We start from the raw sequence: 20,275 nt of genomic DNA on the forward strand, positions 1-20,275 counted from the left end.
GGTACAAATTGACTATTGAAAACAATACCTTGTGGTTTTTTTGTTTTTTGGGTTTTGTGGTTTTCTGATTTGATGAAAATAGAGGCTTATTATATAGAGAAAATATTTATTGAAAAAATTATTTGAGTTGGTGGAAATATCTTCTGCAATAAGGAAAGACGTATATTTTTGTTAGAAAAAAAAAAAAGAAAGGAAATAAGTATATTAAGGAATATGAATCGAAAAAATATGATACGTTGTGAAAAATAATACTGCACCGTTTGATTTGTGCATGAATATCTCTGATTTGGGATTTAACTTAAGATTCATTAACCAGTAATATGTCTGTATTTACTTCAACACGGTTGGCTTAATACGTTGTATCGATTCATTTAATTAAGGAATATTAATCAAACTAATCCTAATTAAAAAAAAAAAAAAAACAATTTCCATATTACTACAAACTTTTAAGAAATATTCTTCAATACGCATCTCATAGACTTTATTTATTTTTTGTAATTTAGCAAACGTATTTCATAAAGATACCAAATTTTAAAAAACAATTACCATATTAATAAAAAATAACAATTACCATATTATATAAACTTTTAAGAAATATTAATCAATTCACATCTCTACAATTTTTAATTATTCCCTCAAAAAAAAATATTTATTTTAAGCGAACCAATCCAAATTAAAGAAAAACAAAATTCATTAGGGAGAATCGAACCTGAGACCTCGAAGAGGAGCAAACTCTCAGGTCCCAAGCCAATATCACTAGGCTAACCCAAGTAAGTTAAAAAAAAAAAAAAACAACTATCATATTAATACAAATCTTTTAAGAAATATTCTTCAATTCACATCTCATAAACTTATCAAAAACAAAATTCGTATCTCGATCATAAATAATATTCATTTGAAATAATATATATATATATATATATATATATATATATATATATATATATATATATATATATAAATTGAACTTATTTCAATTAAAAAATTTGAAAGAAAAGGTTTCAATTTATTTTTTATTTTCTTTTGAAGAAAGGTTTCAATTTAATGTATACCGATAACTAAAGTTTATTTTTCCTCTTATAAATTAAAATGCAGATGACCAAAATCAAATAAATATTTTAAGTGTTTTATCAACCACGTTAAACAATATTTAAAGTTATTGGAAAAAACAACAACTTAATAAAATGTTAAATATTGAGGGTGTATCAAATATAGATCTGTAATAAAAAGGCTAAAGTGCACTTTTCCCCCTTAACTTTCAAAAACTTGCAATTTTGATCCTCTAAGTATAGAAACCACAATTTTGGCCCCCTAAGATTTAGCCCCTTTGCATCTTTGATCCTTTTGGTCAATTTTGACTTATTCAACGCCTACGTGGCAGGCCATGTGTGTAATTAATTAATTAAAAAATTAAAAAAACCAAAAAATCAATTTTTAAATTAAATAAATTAAAAAAATAAAAAATCAGAAAAAATAAAAAATCCATTCTTTTCACTTCCGATGGCTTCTTCCAATCTATGTGTAACCTTGGTTCAATCTCCCTTCTTTCTCTCTACTAACCCCAGCCACCAGCACCACCTTCCATTCCAATGGTTTCTTCTTCTTCCTCTTGAACCCATCACCTTCCCAACAAAACCCCCAAGCTAACAACTGCCACCACCGTAGACCAAGAAGAATCCAACCACATCGATTCCGAACTTCCCTCCACCGTCAATTGCTCTTCCGACGCCGATCCCAACAACGAACCCGAAAATGACACTGACGAAGACGACGAGGACGATGAACGACGCTGTTTTGTTTAGATCTGCTATGGGGTTTGGTCTTTTTGGACCTTTCAGCTATTGGTGCAGGTTCTGTTGTTGCAGTTCGGCATTTAGGGTGGGCATGCATTTTGCTTTGTTTATTTTTGGTGTTTTGGCTTTGTATGTCCCTCTGCATGTTGCGCTTTATGCTGCTGCGTTTTTAACAGTAGGCAGGGGTTTGTTTATCAGTTGTAGCAGCTTGCCATGATGAAGAACTAGATCTAAAAAAGATATGGAAGAGTGTGTTTGTTGCGATTGTTCTCCAATTTAATTTAGATTGTGTTTGTTGTGGAGTTCCGTCGCATATTCGTAATTGCTCCCATGAATTTTTCCAAAAACAGTATAAAGAGATGTTTGGCAATTGTGTAATTGCTGCATTGAATTTGTTGTAATTGTTGATATTTTGGATTTGAATAATATATTATGGGGAATAGTATGCAGAGGGTGATTGTTGTTTATGAAGCAAAAAATTTCTTCTAGGATTTCAATGAAGATGATGAACAAAATTATCAAGATATGAACAAGATGATGAAGATTAGTTTTTCTGGATTTTTTAATTTCTGGTAGTGATAGTGATATTTCTGATGATTATGACAACAATGTTTCTTATTGTTGGGGTTGGATTGGAAGAGATGAAGATAACATGAAGAAGTGTTTTGGGTTTTATTTTTATTTATTTTTTCTGATTTTTTAATTCTTTTTTTCATTTATTTAATTTAAAAATTGATTTTTTGGTTTTTAAAATTTTTTAATTAATTAATTACACACGTGGCCTGCCACGTAGGCATTGAATAAGTCAAAATTGACCAAAAGGACCAAAGATGCAAAGGGGCTACATCTTAAGGGGCCAAAATTGTTGTTTTGATACTTAGGGGGCCAAAATTGCAAGTTTTTGAAAGTTAGAGGGGGAAAAGTGCACTTTAGCCTAATAAAAAATGGTCTGATGGAGCTTAGAATGGGTCAATATGCACAAGAGAGCAGAATCAGGAGATGCAATTCCGATTAAATCAAATGATACAAGAAAATCTACTTCTGCTGCACGTAGAGTTACAAAGAAGAAGGGTGGGGGTTATTTGCATCATTGTGCTCAACGTTTGAAGGTGGAAGGTGGTGTCTTCTGTTTCTCAATATAAGGTATCTATGTCAGCAAACTATACACAAAGTGGTTCTCAGGCTTCTGTGAATAACAACGACTGGTCTAATGGACTGGTTCTTCATGGTAGTGATAAGGCTAAGTCAGAGGATGTTCGAGGTATAGGTAAGGTGGTGGGTTTGAATTTTAAAGGGGACAAAAACAATATGTTTGATGTGTTATCAGGGGTGGGAAGGAAAAATAAAGAGGGAGATGAGAGAGGGGTTTAGGCCGAGTGTTTGGAGTGAGTTGGGGAGGGGGTGTTTTGTGGTTGTTTAGATGAAGTTGAAAAAAAGAGGGAGGTGAGTCATTTGGTGAGGGAGAATTGTCTGTTAATTCTTTGTATACAAGAAACGAAGTTAACTGTTTGTAATAATACAGTGTGTAAATCTCTTTGGGACAACACACATGTCGATTTTTCTTATCAACCTTCGATGGGTGCTTCCGAAGGTTTATTTACGCTTTGGGACAACAAGGAGGTTGAGGTGTGGTCTTCTATATTTTTTTAGCATGTTTTAGGGATTCAAGGTTGCTTTGTGAGGACAGGAGAGAAGTTTACTATTTTTAATGTTTATGCACCTTGTGATTCTAATCGACAACAAGTCCTTTGGCAGAATTTGTTGGTCCGTTTGGCATCTCTGGATGATCAAAATGTCTGTGTTTGTGGGGATTTTAATGTTGTTCTTTTTATGGAAGTGTTACCAACTGCTAGTGTTCACTTCAATAAGTTAATTGTTGATTCTTGTTTGGTTGAATTACCTCTCTGGGGCCGTAGATGCATGTAACACCCCAATATTTTATGTATGTTATCAATGTTTTGTAGTAATTTTCTATTTATGATTTATTCATCAATTTATTTTGTGAGAAATTTTTTTAAAAATAAAATAAAATAATAATTGTAACTTGCTATTTTAGTTGATTATAATCCATAGTTTATTTATATTACAATTATTTATTTAGTTACTTTAATTGATCAATTTTTATAGTAATTATTTTGGTTCCTACTTTCCTACCTGAAGTCAATTTTCACCCCCCCTCATACTAATATGGCCTCGGTTTTGTTTTATTGAGATTTCAAGTGTGCCAAATAATCACTATAATTTAGGTTCTTATCAAGGCTTTAGGTGCATGTGAAAAATGTATTTTTGAAAATGAACGTGTGACTAAATTCATGAGAGGTAGTTTTAGTCCATGATGCTCATCTCCTTGATTTTTGCTATACATATACTAGGTAGTTAGTCAAAACATGCATGGGAAAATAAATAGGTAGTGTGTGCCATGATTTGTTACACGTTTCTTCCTATAATTATGTTACACGAACTGCTCCCCATTTCTCTACTTAAATTCGGTAAACCCTTTATTAACTCCCCCTAATCTCATTTGTTACGTGTTTCTTCCTTTCTTCTCTCAACCTCAGTTTTCTAGTTCTCACACAAACATCAGACCTCCCACACATACAAATAAATATTTTACCCACATAATACATACTCTCTTAAGAACAAACAAAAACCTTCATCACCACATAATTGTCAATCCAATCGCATCTTTTTATGGAGTCTTGAGGTAAGAATTGTGTTGTTGTGCTTTCTCTCTATTCTCTGATCCATTTCTAACAATATACCATTTTCTCTTAAAGGCTATCATTTGATTGAAAGTGATACAAACAATTCCTCCGGGAACTTTTATTTGTGAGAATTCATGAGAGCCATTGTTTATCTCCGGGAACTTTTGTGTCTAAGAAAACTCCTAAGGTAAGGGCTTTTTCCCCATACGTCCATACTAAGTACAAGGTGTGAGTTTTTACTAAATAAATGGTAGAGTTTTTACCATAGGAATTGAATAAGTTTATCTAAAAACCTATAAATAGAATAGTAACCACTGCTATATAACAAGAGTCTGTATTCATAATGCAGTCTGCATAGAGAGAAATATAAATAATAATACATTAAACAGTTTCAACTTTATTTTAGTTGTGATTATTATTATTCTGATATCCAATAGTGGTATCAGAGCACTTGGTTCATTATCACTTATCCGCTGCGATTATTGTTCACGGTTACTATTCTCACGTGTGGTTGTATACTTTTGTAATGATTGTTAACGTGTACTAGATTTGTTCAAGTACACGTTAACAATCATTACAAAAGTATACAACCACACGTGAGAATATTAACCGTGAACAATAATCGCAGCGGATTAGTAATAACGAATCAAGTGTTCTGATACCACCGTTGGGTATCAAAATAATAATAATCGCAACTAAAATAAAGTTGAAACTGTTTAATGTATTATTGTTTATATGCAGATTGCATTATGAATACATATTAGACTCCAGTTATACAGCAGTGGTTACTATTCTATTTATAGGTTTTTAAACTTATTCTCTTCCATACAATTCCTACGGTAAAAACTCTACCACCATTTATTTAGTAAAAAACTTTTATGGTGATGACCATTTCCATAACTTAAATGTGACTTTACATCTTCACAATCTCCCACTTAAAGTTACTTTTGTGAACTTTCGATCATGCCGTAGGAGGATCGACACCATGTAAATTTGTCAGTATTGATTGACTTTGTCATAACATCTGCTAAATTGTCTTTGGTGTGAATTTTTTGCATATCAACACTCCCTTTCTCTACCACTTCTCGAACAAAATGGTATTGAACATCTATGTGTTTTGTTCTCGAATGAAAGACTGGATTCCTTGCAATGTGCAATGCACTCTGACTGTCACAATACACAACAATTTGTTGTTGACTGTGCACGAGTTCTTCCATTAGTCTTTGTATCCAAATAGCTTCCTTGCAAGCTTGCGTAGCTGCCATATATTCAGCTTCTGTAGTAGATAGAGCTACGACAAATTGTAATTTTGACAATCAACTTACCGCTCCTCCTGCAAGTGTGAACACATAACCAGTAGTAGATCTTCTTTTATCAAGATCACCTGCAAAATCTGAATCAACATAACCTTTGACAATAAATTCCAATCCTCTGAAACATAATGCAACATCTAAGGTTCCTTTTATATATCTCAGGATTCTCTTAACTAGAGCTGTCAAAACGGGCCGGCCCGTATGGGCCGGCCCGAAAGCCTGAATAAAATGTAGGGCTTGGGCCTAATAATTGCAGCCCGAATTTTTCCAGGGCTTTTTAGCCCGGCCCGTAAAAGCCCGTTACCCGTCCGGGCTAGCCCGGCAGCCCGAAAAAAAATACAAGTGGGTTAAGTTTGGTGTGGTTTTGAAGGCATGGCTTTTAAAGTTCTATCATTTTTATAATTTTTTTTAACAACTAATATTATTAATGGCCTCAATCCACTCAAGCTGAGCAGAAAAAACACAAAAGCCTCTGATGTAGCAGTAGCAATCTAACATAAGAAGCTTACTGCACATCCACCAAATTAATGTTGGCATCAATTCACCAAAAGACATTAAACAAGATAAGTATACATATAACAAAGAAGCCTATGGCAGTAGCAAAAAACACATGCTCCCTAAACCAACATCACACCGTCCAGGAACTACACAATCACCAGGCCATATAGCAGCGGCCTACCATGACAGTAGCAAGTGATTATATGGTTATTATTTCTGCAGCAACTGGTTATTTCAATTTTCCAGTGACTCGTTTTTTTTTTATTTTTTTTTTATTTTTTTTTATAGCTTGTGCAAGTCTTTAAAGAATAAAAAAATAAATAAATACGTGCGGGCTGGCCCGGGAGCCCGTATAGGGCCGAGCTCGGGCTCTAATATTCCAGCCCGTATTTAAACAGGGCTTTTTAGCCCGGCTCGAAAAAACCCGCTGCCCGTTCGGGCCGGCCCGAAACGGGGCGGGTAGCCCGTTTTGACAGCTCTACTCTTAACAACATCCCAATGCTCTTTACCAGGATCCGCCATAAATTGACTAGCCGCTCCCACTGCTTGTGCAATGTCTGGCCTTGTACATATCATGGCATACATAAGGCTTCCCACCGCTGATGCATAGGGTACTCGAGACATTTCCATCCTATCTACTTCATTGCTAGGATTCATACTAGAGGATAATTTATAATTGATAGGAAGTGGGGTAGATATTGGCTTACAGTTTTGCATGTTGAAGCGCCGCAAAATTTTTCGTAAATAATTTCTTTGAGAAAGCCAAATATTCCTATCTTTTCTATCTCGATGAATTTGCATCCCTAAAATCTTGTTTGCTGACCCCAAGTTCTTCATATCGAACTCCCTAGCCAATTATGCCTTTAATTCTTGGACTTGATCTTTGTTGGGTCCTACCACCAACATGTCATCCACATACAATAACAAAATGATAAAATCATTATCACCAAACCTATTGTAGTATGTACAATGGTCTGAATTAAGTCTGTTGTATTCAAGGCTAACTATGAAAGAATCAAATCTCTTGTACCAACATCTAGGCGCATGTTTTAGACCGTACAAAGATTTGGTCAACATGCAAACCAAGTTTTCCTTTCCTTGTTCTTCAAAACCTTCTGGTTGAGCATATATATTTCTTCTTCAAGCTGTCCATGAAGAAAAGCAGTTTTTACATCTAATTGTTCAAGATGTAAATCAAACGCAGCACACATAGCCAAAACTATTCTGATGGTAATGAGTCTAACAACTGGGGAGAATATTTCATTGAAATCTATGGCGAGTAAGCTGACTCGCCTGGCGAGTAAGCCAAACCATCGCTCGCCTAGCGAGCAAGATCGCTCGCCATGGCGAGTACCTGAGGGGGAAAACTTGATATTTCAAAATGTCGTTATAGGACGTGGGTTGGATGGGTTTGGGTGCCTGAATATATATGGAGAGGACTGGGCAAGTTTTTGGATAAAAAACAAAAGATTAGGGAGCTTAAAAATGAGGATTTAGTGTGAAAAATGTCAAAACTCCCGAGAGCAACTATTTCCTGCTCGCCATAGCGAGTAACCATTCCTTCAGCTCGCCATACCGAGCAGTGCACTCGCCTGGCGAATTTGCCCAGTGGTTGATGCCACATTGTATTTTTTTCGCGTATTGTTCGCATACGTTGTTTTCGTTGGACTTTTGGGTAGAATAAATAATTATGATTAATTATGTTATTTTTACCAGAGCTGTTGATTTGAATATGATGGATTGTTGATTGTTGATTCATGTGTAATTGCATTTAAATAAAATGTACAAAGTATTGAATGCCATTGTCAAAAGTTTTTGTGTCACAAGTTGATCATGTTGAGGTGTAAGTCATATTTAAATATGCACTGTTGTATAGTAGATGTTGTTGTCCATGTTGTCGTTCTTGTAGATGAGTTGTATGTTGATATACACAAAGTTGAGTCCATTGCATACTCATAAATTGTTGAGGGCTTATGCCCTGTGAATGCCTTGTCGTTCAAACTGTTGAGGGTTCATGCCCTGTGAATACTTAATTATTCAAACTGTTGAGGGCTCATGCCCTGTGAATGCTAGTTCATTCAAATTGTTGAGGGCTTATGCCCTGTGAATGCTCGTTCATTCAAATGCGTTAAAATGGTACCACATGCATGTGCATTGTCGCATTTGTCGTTGTGTCGTTACATTGTTGTTGTGTTGTTGCATAGTCGTTGTTGTTGGTTGAGTTGTTGTCGTTGTTAATGTCGATAAAGTAAGAAACATGACTGTAGAAATATCTGTTGTTTATTAGATTGTTAAATACAGTTGATGAATTATATACCTATTATTATTTTTTGTGAATCTCACCCCTTCTACTTGTAAATGTTGCCCTTCGTATGAGTAACTTGCAGGTGATCCAGAATAGTAGCTGTTAGTTGTTGTTGTGAGTGGACTTTTCCTCACATGTGTCTTAGGTGCTCTGATACGTAACGGGATGGGAAATAATGTCGTTGTATTCATCATTTCTTATGTATCATTATGAACATGTTGGTGTTGGATTAAATCTTTACAAATGATTATGTTGAGGCCATGTGCCAGATTTATTGGAAGTTGTTTAATGTTGAAAATAATTCCGCTGCGATGAATTGATATGGTTTACCAAAGCTATTATTTAATAAATAACATTTTATTCCATTTATGAATTTTTAAAAAGCAGTGTGACATTCCGTTTGTTGATTAACTCTGATTTTATTTAATATTTACGTTGTTGGGTTAACGGGGTGTTACAAGAATTGTTAACCCAGTTCGATGACAAACACACCTACTTTTGGGGCTACCAAGCCAGGAAGGAAATCCACTAGTGTAGTCTTTATTCTAAGTTCTCAAAAAACTCCTCGTTTACAACTCTAGACCTAGAACCTATCGGCTTGACTTCAACCTAGGAACTCCTAGATCTGAGATCCCATCTCACTTCCCTTAATCAACCACAGCCCCTGTGATTATCAGATTACTTGTTCAATAAGGTGAAGTTACCTTCAAACACAAACTACTACCTTGCTTCAAAGCTTTAGTGCAGCAACAACTTACAACTCAATAAACAGTCCCAAGCTTGCATCAAGATGATACAAGAAAGGCTCACAAATAACAAACTAAAACACAGTCCTGATCATGTATCAAAACGATACAAGAAAAGGCTCACAATTAAAAAAGACTCAAAACCCTAAAAACATTATTCTTTAGAATGACGGCTTAAATGAATAATTAAGTATTCTAGTATTATATAAATTCTGATGCAACACAGGCTTGATAAGCTTTTTGAGCTTCAGAACATTGTAGATCCTTCAACTGATCCACGTAACAAAATAGAAAACAAATATAGCAACTCCTAAAATGTAGGAACATTATTAGGAACCGCCAAACATAACACCAAGGATCCTAAAATATTATCTATACTTGAGATTTGTCTTAATGTTCAATACATCTTGACAATTTGGACTCATGCACTCCCCAACTTATAAACAATTTTAAACTTACAACTTGCAAGAGACCTTAGAGTACATGTTTACTGTCATAAATCTAACTGATAGTAAGTATGCACAGTCAAAGACTTAAGAGTACGTTGATATTTAATGGAAGGTTGATTTTGAACAAGAGAGTGAATTAAATGATATTTAGGGATTTGAGATTTAGGGGTTTAGGGATTTGAGATTCAATTTGGGGATATTGATTTTTGGTTTAGGGACCAAAGTGACTATTTTTCTACTTTCACTTTAGTCCATATGACACATCATATTCCATGTCATCGTATGATGTACCACATAATCACTTAACAAAATTATTTAACGTCAGGGGTTAAAGTAATAACGGAAGTGCAGAATCTGAGACTTCTTTATATTTAATCATGAATCAAAGACCTTTGTGACAACGAGGTGTATAATCATGGATTAAGTGACTATTTTCTCATTTTTCTTAAAATGGAAAATGAAGATAAGACTAAGTTATTTTGGAATGAAGCGAGTATGATTTATTTCGATGTTGAGCTGTATCACTTTGTTGCTACTTGCTAAGCTGTGTCATGTTCATGCTGTAATAACTATCTATTTATTTCTTCTCAAAGTGTGATGCGGTTGAGGTGTTTGGATCTTCACAAAATATTTTACTGGAATTTTTTCTTCCTTTCTTGGAAGTCTGTCAACCCTTACCGATGGTGATAGATAGATTTAGCTTTAATCCATTGGTTGCAAAGCTTACACTACTAATTTGGTGTATTAATTAATCGATATGTATGGGTTGGATAATAAAATATAAATGATGAATTATTAAAATATTACTGATGTGAATCATGTGATTGAATATTTTTTTAAAGAAAGATTCATGTGATTGAATTTGTTATTAATCAAATGAAATATAATATTTTGTTAAAAAAAAAAAAAAATTATACAGTTCATCTCTTAATTTGATTATAGGTAAAAAATTATATTAGTCCATGGTTGTTGTAACATGTAAGCTGCTTGTTTTTGTTGCTTTACTTAAAGATTTCTACAGCCTATATTATATTATTATATTATTGCTAAATAGACGAACATAAGATTGGTCTTATAATTGGTTAAACTCAAAATTATAACTTCAAAGTTAAAATTATTTAAAAAATAGAGATTTTTTTTTTCTTCTGTTAATTATCCAAATTTTTAGAAAAAGTGGATCTTATCTAGAATTTGATCAAAGTAACTTAAAGTTGAGAAAAAAATTATTCAACTCAAGAATAAACTTGAATTCTCCTAAATAATTTGTCTTAAGTGAAATTTATTAACAATTTCACTTCAATTACTTAATAATGGAGAGTTTTTTGTGAAAGGTACTTAATAATGGAACTAAAAATTATTTAGGAGGAACTAAGTTAGTTCAATTGATAATGGAACTAAAATGTAATTTGTGAAAGGTACTTAATAATTTGTCTAAAGTGAAATTGATTAGAAGTAATTTTTGTAACGAATTACACTGTAATCTATTAATTTAGACACAAGTGGTTATTGAATTTCCCTCAATAAATTATTTTGAACAACCCAAATTTCACTTCTGAATAAAACAATTCATAACCAAATTTTACAACAAAACAAAATGAATCCGTTCTCCAAAAACGCAAGGTTTACAACAAAACAAAATAACATGAATAATGATGTCTTAATTCATACTCAACCGATATTAGGCTCATTTAAGCAAATTATTTAGAAAATCTAACTTTTACTTTCTTTCTTTTTTTTGGCAAATATCTAATGGTTAAAATTCACTTTTTAAGATGAATGAATGGATGTTTATGGTTCAAACTTTAACCCCATATATATAACAATGCATTATTTCTATCAATTGAACTATCCTCGTACTAATTACCTAACTTTTACTTCTAAGATAGAACTAAAATAAAACAATTCTTAACCAAACTTTATTGAGTAAACCATCAAATTGGTCCCTATCTTTGTACCAAATTCTCAAATTGGTCAATGACTCTGTTAATAACTCAAAATGGTCAAACGTTTCTCAGATTGGTCCCTAACTCTATTAATTGTTTTGTATTTTAAGTGTTAATAGTTCAATGTCTTTGAATATTATTTAGTAGTTAATGACATAATGCTTTTTAAATCTTATTTTATACGTTAATGACTTAAAATACAAAATAACTAATAGAATCGGGGACCAATTTAAAAAACATTTAACAAAATAGAGACCATTTGAATTATTAATAGAGCAGAGACTAGAAATCAATTTGTTCATTTACTCAAACTTTATTTATCTTATCAAAGTACTTCAAATAATATTAGATGTCAACAACAAAACAAAATTCTCCATTACCATTTTTCATCTCAAAGTAATCACTTTTTCCACATCTTCCAAAATAACAGACTCAAAATTGTTACCAAAGTAACACAATTTCCTATATACTCTTTTCTCTTTCTTATCTCTCTCTCACTACAAAAAAACAGTGACAAATCATCCTCAAAACAAAAAAACACAACATAAAGTACACAGTAAGTACTATGATGATGTTTCATTCCAAACCCAGAAGAACACTTTCACCTTCATTCATCTTCTTCTTCTTGTTCTTCTTCATTTCATTGTCCTTTGCTTCAAAAACAACACCAAAACACCACTCACAATCTCTCACATACCTATGGCCACTTCCTTCAAACTTCACTTCAGGAAACCATTCTCTCTCCGTTGACCCTTTACTCACTCTTTCAGTCATTGGAAATGGTGGTGTTGCTTCTTCTCCTATTCTTGATGCTGCTTTTGATAGATATAAAGGGATCATTTTTAAACATGCTGGTTTTGAATTTGGTAAAGGGTTTGTGAGAAAGTTGAGGGAGAGGATTAGTTTGATTGCTTATGATGTTGTTGGTTTGAATATTCTTGTGCATTCAGATGATGATGAGGTGAATTTTGTTTGTGTTTGTGTTGGTCAATTTTGTTTCTTTTTGTTGTTTGGTTGATGGGTTTTTTATGAGTGTTTTTTTTTTTTGTTGAGCTTTGTTGTTTTGAAACAATGTTTTGAATTTTGATTGACTTATTTAAGCTTATGTATTGACATAAGTTTTTCAGCTTATTTTTGTAAGTTTTTCATATTAGCTTATGAAAACAGCTTATAACATATACAAAAAATGTTAACTTTATTTGATCATTTCCTATAAGCTGTAAATAAGTTGTTTATCCAAACAGGAGGATTTGGAAAGTTAACTTAGTTTAAATACATTGTTAATTAAGTTCAGTGGATGATTATTAAATATAGCCATGATTTTGAACATTATTGACCACACAACTTTCAGATATATATTTGAACATAAAATTAAATTGTGGTTAATTGATATCATGTATATTTGACCATCTGAAAGCAAGATGTTGCAATTTAATGATCACACACAACACAATTAACCACGATTTTGAACATCATTAACCACGATTTCATTTGTATATTTGAACACAAATCGTGGTTAAGGGATATCACATATATTTGAACACAATTTAGATGGTTAATTGATATTATGTATATTTGACCAATTGAAAATTTTAGTGTATGGTTAATTAGTTAAAAACCTTATTAGTTTGAGAATTGGGATTTTTTAACCATCCAACTTGTTGTTAAATTTGTGATTTTGGATTTGAGAATCGGGATTTTTTTGGTTTCCAGCTTCAACTTGGTGTGGATGAAAGCTATACCTTGTCAGTTTCTAAAGCCAGTGAATCTTCTGTTGCTTGGGAAGCCACCATTGAGGTACGTTGTGTCTTACTCATTGCAGTTTACAATTTGTGGATTCTATTTTATCTACGGTGTTTCTGGATTTGGATATTCAATGATGCTTTTTAGTTTTTTGTGTGTTTTGATTTAAAGTTGGCTGTTAGAAACTCCACAATCTCAGTTATATATCGAATTCCTAAAGGCATTTAGGAACTATTTATTTGAAAAGGTTGAGTGAATGTTTGGATTGGCAGTGAGTTTGGTGAAATCACAGCTGCGCCATGATTTTGATGTGCTTTCATGCACTCATTCTATACAGTTGTTATTTATCTTATTCTGTGGTTTTATTTACTGTAGGCACATACTGTTTATGGTGCATTGCGTGGATTAGAGGTATGTAAAGAATTTACAAAGATTGATGCATAGAGAGAAGTTAGTTCCTGTTTAACACTTAAAATATTCGTGCTTGATGACTTTATTTCATGTCTGTTTACCGGAGCAGTAGATACCATACATTTATTTATGCATCAGCAGACATATACTGTTTATGAGAATTTTTAACATTTATCTGCATTCTCCATTTTCATCTTTTAGTTCTGTTTTTCTGCATAGGAATGACTACTTTGTCATTGCATAAGAGCTAAGATGTTAGAAATTCTTTGAGGCCATGTTTGGATAAAAAACTTAACTAAGCATGTACCATATAAGTGCTTATGTATAAGCTATTTTTAAGACAAAAGATAAAATAAAGAACTTGTTTTCATAAACTGTTTTCTTAAGCTTTCCCAAACAATGTCACAACACAAGTGCTTATGCCAGTAGATAAGCTCAAATAAGTCAATTCAAACCCTCCTTGAAATGTTTTTCCTTCTTATACCCTTACGTTACCAACTTCATATTGTAGAAGTATAAATGTCACATGTATATGTATTGGCATATATATTGTAACTTTAAGTTCCTTAAAGTGAGTTTGTCTTCTTTACCTTGAAAATTGAAAACTGAACTATTTTTGTTTTTGCATGATCAACCAGACATTCAGCCAGCTGTGTTCTTTTGATTATACAACTAAAACAGTACAAATACAGAAGGCACCTTGGTCTATCCAAGATAAACCTAGGTTTGCATACCGTGGTCTTATGTTGGGTAAGCTACAATGTTTAGAATGAGAAAAATTAATATACAATGTGTGATTTTACACTATCATAAAAGGATATTATTGATTGATACATATGGTTTTTTGATTATCTATTTTGCAGATACATCGAGGCACTATTTACCAATTAATGTAATCAAGCAAGTTATTGAATCTATGTCCTATGCCAAACTTGTAAGATAAACGTCATAAGTTTCTTTTGTTTTCCTTCAATGCTCTTTTCGACACTTGGAAACCAATCTTAATGTTTTGTTTCATGTAACGCTGAATATATATAAAAAATAAATGCTTCGTAGAATGTTCTACATTGGCACATCATAGACGAAGAGTCATTTCCTCTCGAGATACCTACATATCCAAATTTATGGGAAGGTTCTTACACAAAGTGGGAACGTTATACAGTGGAGGATGCATATGAAATTGTCAAGTAAGACTCTCCTTTTCCAAATCATTTTTGCTTCGAATTGTTTGACTTAAATAGTCCTGGACATGATTCTAAATTGTGGTCTGCAAGCATAATTGCAGATTCAATATGAAGTCAGTAATGTAAAGTTTTGCAGTGTAACCGCGATTGCAACTGCAATTTAGAACCATTATCCTGATATGACAACTGTTCTATTGTAAATGGGTTGCTAACTTTTCTATGTCAAAATAATTTTGAACTGAAAATTGTTATCTGTAAAATTGTGTTAACAACTGAAGAGAAAGGGAAAAGAAGTATTAACTGGAAATTATGTTTGTATAATCCAATCCTAACATTATAATGTAATTTCTTTGGTCAAATGATCCGTGATGATGTTTTCCATTTATCATATTGCTACATTCTAGTTACTAACTTATCATCTGCGAGTTCTCTTTCTTAATCTATCACTAACAGATATTATGATTTCTTTTCATGTTTCACATTGTGATGATCTAAAGCTTTGCCAAAATGAGAGGTGAGGTATTTTCAAATTCCTTTTGAAGTTTCTGCTACATGATATCCTCAGCATTTTGCAGTTGATCGCGATTTCAGATTTTGTTATCCTTTTGCGTCTGTCTCTTTCATCATCATATATTTAATGAGTATTTACATAACTTATCACAGGCATAAATGTGATGCCAGAAGTTGACGTCCCCGGGCATGCAGAATCATGGTAAAACAAACATCTCAGTCATTATTTTCCCTTAACTATAGCTTGATAGTATCATAATAATTGGCTTCGTTACTGTGTTGCGCAGAGACCCAAGATTTTTTCCTTTTACAATTTATTATACATATTTCATTTGAGAAAGACTTTGTTTACCATAAAAAAAAAACTGTACACTTTCTACCTTGTTACCTGTAAAAACATTAAATGATCCCTCCAATGATTGCTATAGATTGACATTGAATTCATAATTTTGTTTATAATTAATGTAGCACCGGCGCTTCAGATTAAAGATGTGTCAGATATCTAACACATATAGTTACATTGAATCACTTCTATTCTCTCAAATTTTTACCGGTATCTACATGTCTGTGTCAATGTCATGACTGATGTCCTTGTCTGTGCTAGTGCTTCATTGTTTATAACAACAATTTAGTTGATTATTTATTCCCTTCCATATTTCCTTGCTTATTCCAATCATAACCTTGAGATCAAGTACTTCTAGAAACCTTCTGTTCAAGTATTAATCAATAGGTTCTATTAATTTGGACCATAACTAGTTGCACCAGAAATCTAATACTTCTACTATAACAAGTAGCGTTCATCGCACACATTTTAAGTTTTTATTTTTGTTTTCTGTGCAGGGGTGCGGGGTATCCTGATCTTTGGCCATCACCTTCCTGCAAGGAGCCACTAGATGTTTCAAAGAATTTTACTTTTGATGTCATTTCTGGTATTCTGTCAGGTTAATTTCCTATAAAACCTTAAGCCCCTTGATATTTTTACGCTATGTATAATAACTTTCTCCTCTGATGAACATTGTTGATGACTTCTTGAATTCATGGTAAAGTCTTCGGAAGATTATATTGATACAACTTGAATTTCTTAGTAACGTAAGATTCTTAGAGTCTGAGACACCATTTGATATTAAGTAGCATATCTTGAATCACTTACTACTCTCATAGTTTAATAATCTTTGATAAGTTTTACATTGGCAAAACTACACCAGGGGTGCCCTTCAACTTAATTTAAAGTTTCAAACAGGTCATTTGTCTTTTTTCGTGTCAAATTAGTCATTTTTCATTGTTTGTTAATGAGCATGCAAATGCTTGAATTCTTTAAAGTTGGGAGAATTTGGAAAATAGGGAGAGGGAGAAGGGAAGAGAGGAAGAACTGAAACAACTGAACAATTAACAAGAATCCTGAAAATAGACTAAAAATCCAAAGCATATAACAGTTATTAAATAGCTGAGCCACTAGCTAGTCCTAATAAATCCTCGATTCGGTAGACGAGTAAGCCTAATTTGGTATATATAATTAATCATTAAAAAATCTACTGCTAAATACCCATAAATCGTAGTTTTTGTAAATCTAATATTCCTTTCCCCTAAATTGTTATTCCTTCCCCAAATTTGGATTTTTTTTGGGAGATATTAGATACAAATATAGGTTTGGAGGGTTCTAACTTAAATCCATGCATTCACAACCATAAGATTATGAAGTTATTAGACCAAGGAGCTGAATTAATGATGCTTCTGTGTTGGATAATTGATTAGAAATTCAGATGGCCTCTAAGTATAATAGATTAGTTCATCTAACATTTCTATCTCTTATATTTTTCTCTTTCCTTAATTTGCAGATATGAGAAAGATTTTCCCATTTGAGCTATTTCACTTGGGTGGTGATGAAGTTCATACAGGTCAGTATGAGTGGTTTTCTTCTTGCAACATACCAAAAATCAATTTGATCTTAAAGCTTAAGCTGTTAGATAAGGGATTAAAAATATATATATTTTTATCATTATTACAATTTAAAGTGATAAATGCAATATGAGAGCTATGAATAAATCATGTTGTTGGATAAATCCAACTTTGTTCCTTGTTTTAAATCTTAAGAGCTTGTTTGGTTTGATGAAATGTTCTTTTTATTTTGTAACAAATCTTGTATTATTAGTGGGAATTGGAACTGAAGCCATTCATATTAATGCTAATTAATGAGAAATTATGTTTTATTTTGACAGATTGTTGGACCAATACTTCTCATGTAAAGGAATGGTACAGATTTTAATCTGTTTTATTTCTAAAGTGATTAACTTACCTTCAATTTTGGATATTTAAGTAAAACTTTGTATGCTTAATAAGTAATGACCTGCCACAATTTTGACTATTTATTGCAGGCTTCAGAGTCACAACATGACCACTAAGGATGCCTATGAATACTTTGTACTGAAGGCTCAAGACATAGCCCTTTCGAAAAAGTGGACTCCAGTTAACTGGTATGATCAGTATCTATACGACAATCTGAATAAACAAACGGATTTATGCCCTTATTTTGGCCTTGATAGTCCTTTCACCTTAGTTCCTGTCGAAAACTGGCTTGCTTTCAAATGCCGTTTATAGTTTGGATATGTATTAGACAGCACGTATGTTGTTGTGTGCAAGTGTGAGTTATATGTCCCACATCGGATAAAAGAGTAAAGGTTGAACACCTTATAAGTAAGAGGACCCATAAACCCATTGCCTTAAGGTTTTGGGTAAGAGTGTGGTGTCTGTCTCACTTGTGTGGTTGTTCTAGCCTCGATGTGGGTGGTCCCCTTGGCTCCCCTCAGTAACCCAACACCGATGTCTCTCTCACTTGTGTGGTTGTTCTAGCCTCGATATGGGTGGTCCCCTTGGCTCCCCTCAGTGACCCAACAACGTAACACTGACACTTTAGATTGGAAGTGTGTCCCAACGTTCAACACGTGTTGGTGTATGTCACCAACATACTATGATACTTTTGTGTGGTTACGTAGCAGTGATGTGTCTGTACGTGTCTGTGTTTGTATGGATGCTTCATAGCCTCGATGTGGGTGGTCCCCTTGGCTCCCCTCAGTGACCCAACACCGATGTCTCTCTCACTTGTGTGGTTGTTCTAGCCTCGATATGGGTGGTCCCCTTGGCTCCCCTCAGTGACCCAACAACGTAACACTGACACTTTAGATTGGAAGTGTGTCCCAACATTCAACACGTGTTGGTGTCTGTCACCAACATACTATGATACTTTTGTGTGGTTACGTAGCAGTGACGTGTCTGTGTTTGTATGGATGCTTCATAGGGTCACAGTATAATATCTGAGCATATCAAGAACTATATTTAATTATTCTATTTACTACATAACCTGCCTAACATACATATACATATTTTGCATGTGACATTTTCTTTTGTAACTTCTCAGGGAAGAAACCTTCAATACATTTCCATCAAAGCTTCATCCTGAAACAGTAGTGCATAACTGGTGAGTTCCCTTTTCTACAAGTAGTTTTATGGTGGTACGAAACTCGAATATCCGAGTTGCAGAATAAAATATTCAAGGTAAATTCTGTAGGTTGGTCTCTGGTGTTTGTGCAAAGGCTGTTGCAAAAGGTTTCAGATGCATTTTCAGTAACCAAGGTGTCTGGTATCTTGACCATCTAGATGTACCTTGGGATGAGGTCTATACCGCTGATCCACTAGAATTTATACACAAAGAGTCAGAAGAAAAGCTTATACTTGGAGGAGAAGTTTGCATGTGGGGTGAGACTGCTGATGCATCTAATGTTCAACAAACAATTTGGCCTCGAGCTGCCGCAGCTGCAGGTAAGCAATGCATGCTGAGTCCATATTTTTCATTGTTTTCATGCAAGTCATAAGCTGTTTTAATAAACTATCCTAGAGAGCTTCTGAAAATAAGCTGAAAACATATAACTGCTCATTGTTTCTGACAGAACGCATGTGGAGTGAGAGAGATTTTACTTCTACACGAAATGCTACCTTAACGGCATTGCCGCGGTTGCAACATTTCAGATGTCTGTTAAATAGACGAGGGGTTCCAGCTGCTCCTGTCACAAACTACTATGCTAGAAGGGCACCTGACGGTACAGGCTCATGCTATGATCAATAATCTGTATCATGTCTAATTTGTATTTGTAAAGCCTGTTGTGAAAGTTCTCTGGTTGATGAGCTAGAATTTTCAATCTGGTGCTCAAATGCTTAGTAGCTATGGTCATTGTATATCAGATCTCTCCAATGATGGTAACAGTCATATTGTAATGTTAATGTAATATCTGTAAGAAATAAATTCAAAGGCTATAATGTCTGAAGTTTTTTTTTCTTTCTTTTCAGTAACCATTCTATTACCACGAAGTATCTTCGCCGAGAAATTTGGCTAGCCAATTTTAACGGGGTCTCCCCAGCCAACCACATTTTTTCTATCAACAAGTCACAACCCGAGACCTTGCTTAAGAAATCCGAGTTTAATCACATAAAATGATATCATCTATCTTTTGATCCTATTGCATGAATTTAGGACACCGTAAATAATGATAAGGGTGAAAAATACTTAAGTCATTATTTTGTTACTTGTGCGATATGGTACACTTGTCAAAATTTCCGGTATGCGTATGTGACAAATAACACAGGTAAATTGTTGTGACATCAATGTAAATACCATTTTTCAAAA

At 33.6% G+C, this 20,275-nt stretch overlaps 1 protein-coding gene across 1 annotated transcript; it reads left to right on the plus strand.

The window, feature by feature from the left end:
* Positions 1-12,142: 12,142 nt before the first annotated feature.
* LOC25497697 (beta-hexosaminidase 1) lies at positions 12,143-19,937 on the plus strand. Its single transcript, XM_013592397.3, has 15 exons — positions 12,143-12,713; positions 13,466-13,549; positions 13,871-13,906; positions 14,545-14,656; positions 14,770-14,840; positions 14,963-15,093; positions 15,588-15,604; positions 15,754-15,802; positions 16,441-16,541; positions 17,436-17,495; positions 17,817-17,850; positions 17,973-18,071; positions 19,013-19,072; positions 19,163-19,413; positions 19,542-19,937. Exons 1-15 carry the CDS (start codon positions 12,318-12,320, stop codon positions 19,715-19,717), a joined length of 1,677 nt encoding a protein of 558 aa, XP_013447851.1. The 5' UTR covers positions 12,143-12,317; the 3' UTR covers positions 19,718-19,937.
* Positions 19,938-20,275: the final 338 nt, after the last annotated feature.

The sequence above is a fragment of the Medicago truncatula genome, chromosome 7 (genome assembly GCF_003473485.1).
Source record: "Medicago truncatula cultivar Jemalong A17 chromosome 7, MtrunA17r5.0-ANR, whole genome shotgun sequence".
Classification (NCBI taxonomy): Eukaryota; Viridiplantae; Streptophyta; class Magnoliopsida; order Fabales; family Fabaceae; genus Medicago; species Medicago truncatula.

Excerpts from the sequence above, each read along its gene's own strand:
- LOC25497697 (XM_013592397.3), top strand. The coding sequence starts at position 12,318 with ATGATGATGTTTCATTCCAAACCCAGAAGAACACTTTCACCTTCATTC. Across the intron at positions 16,542-17,435 it reads CATTTCTGGTATTCTGTCAG|ATATGAGAAAGATTTTCCCA; the intron begins GTTAATTTCCTA and ends CTTAATTTGCAG. Across the intron at positions 17,851-17,972 it reads ACTTCTCATGTAAAGGAATG|GCTTCAGAGTCACAACATGA; the intron begins GTACAGATTTTA and ends TATTTATTGCAG.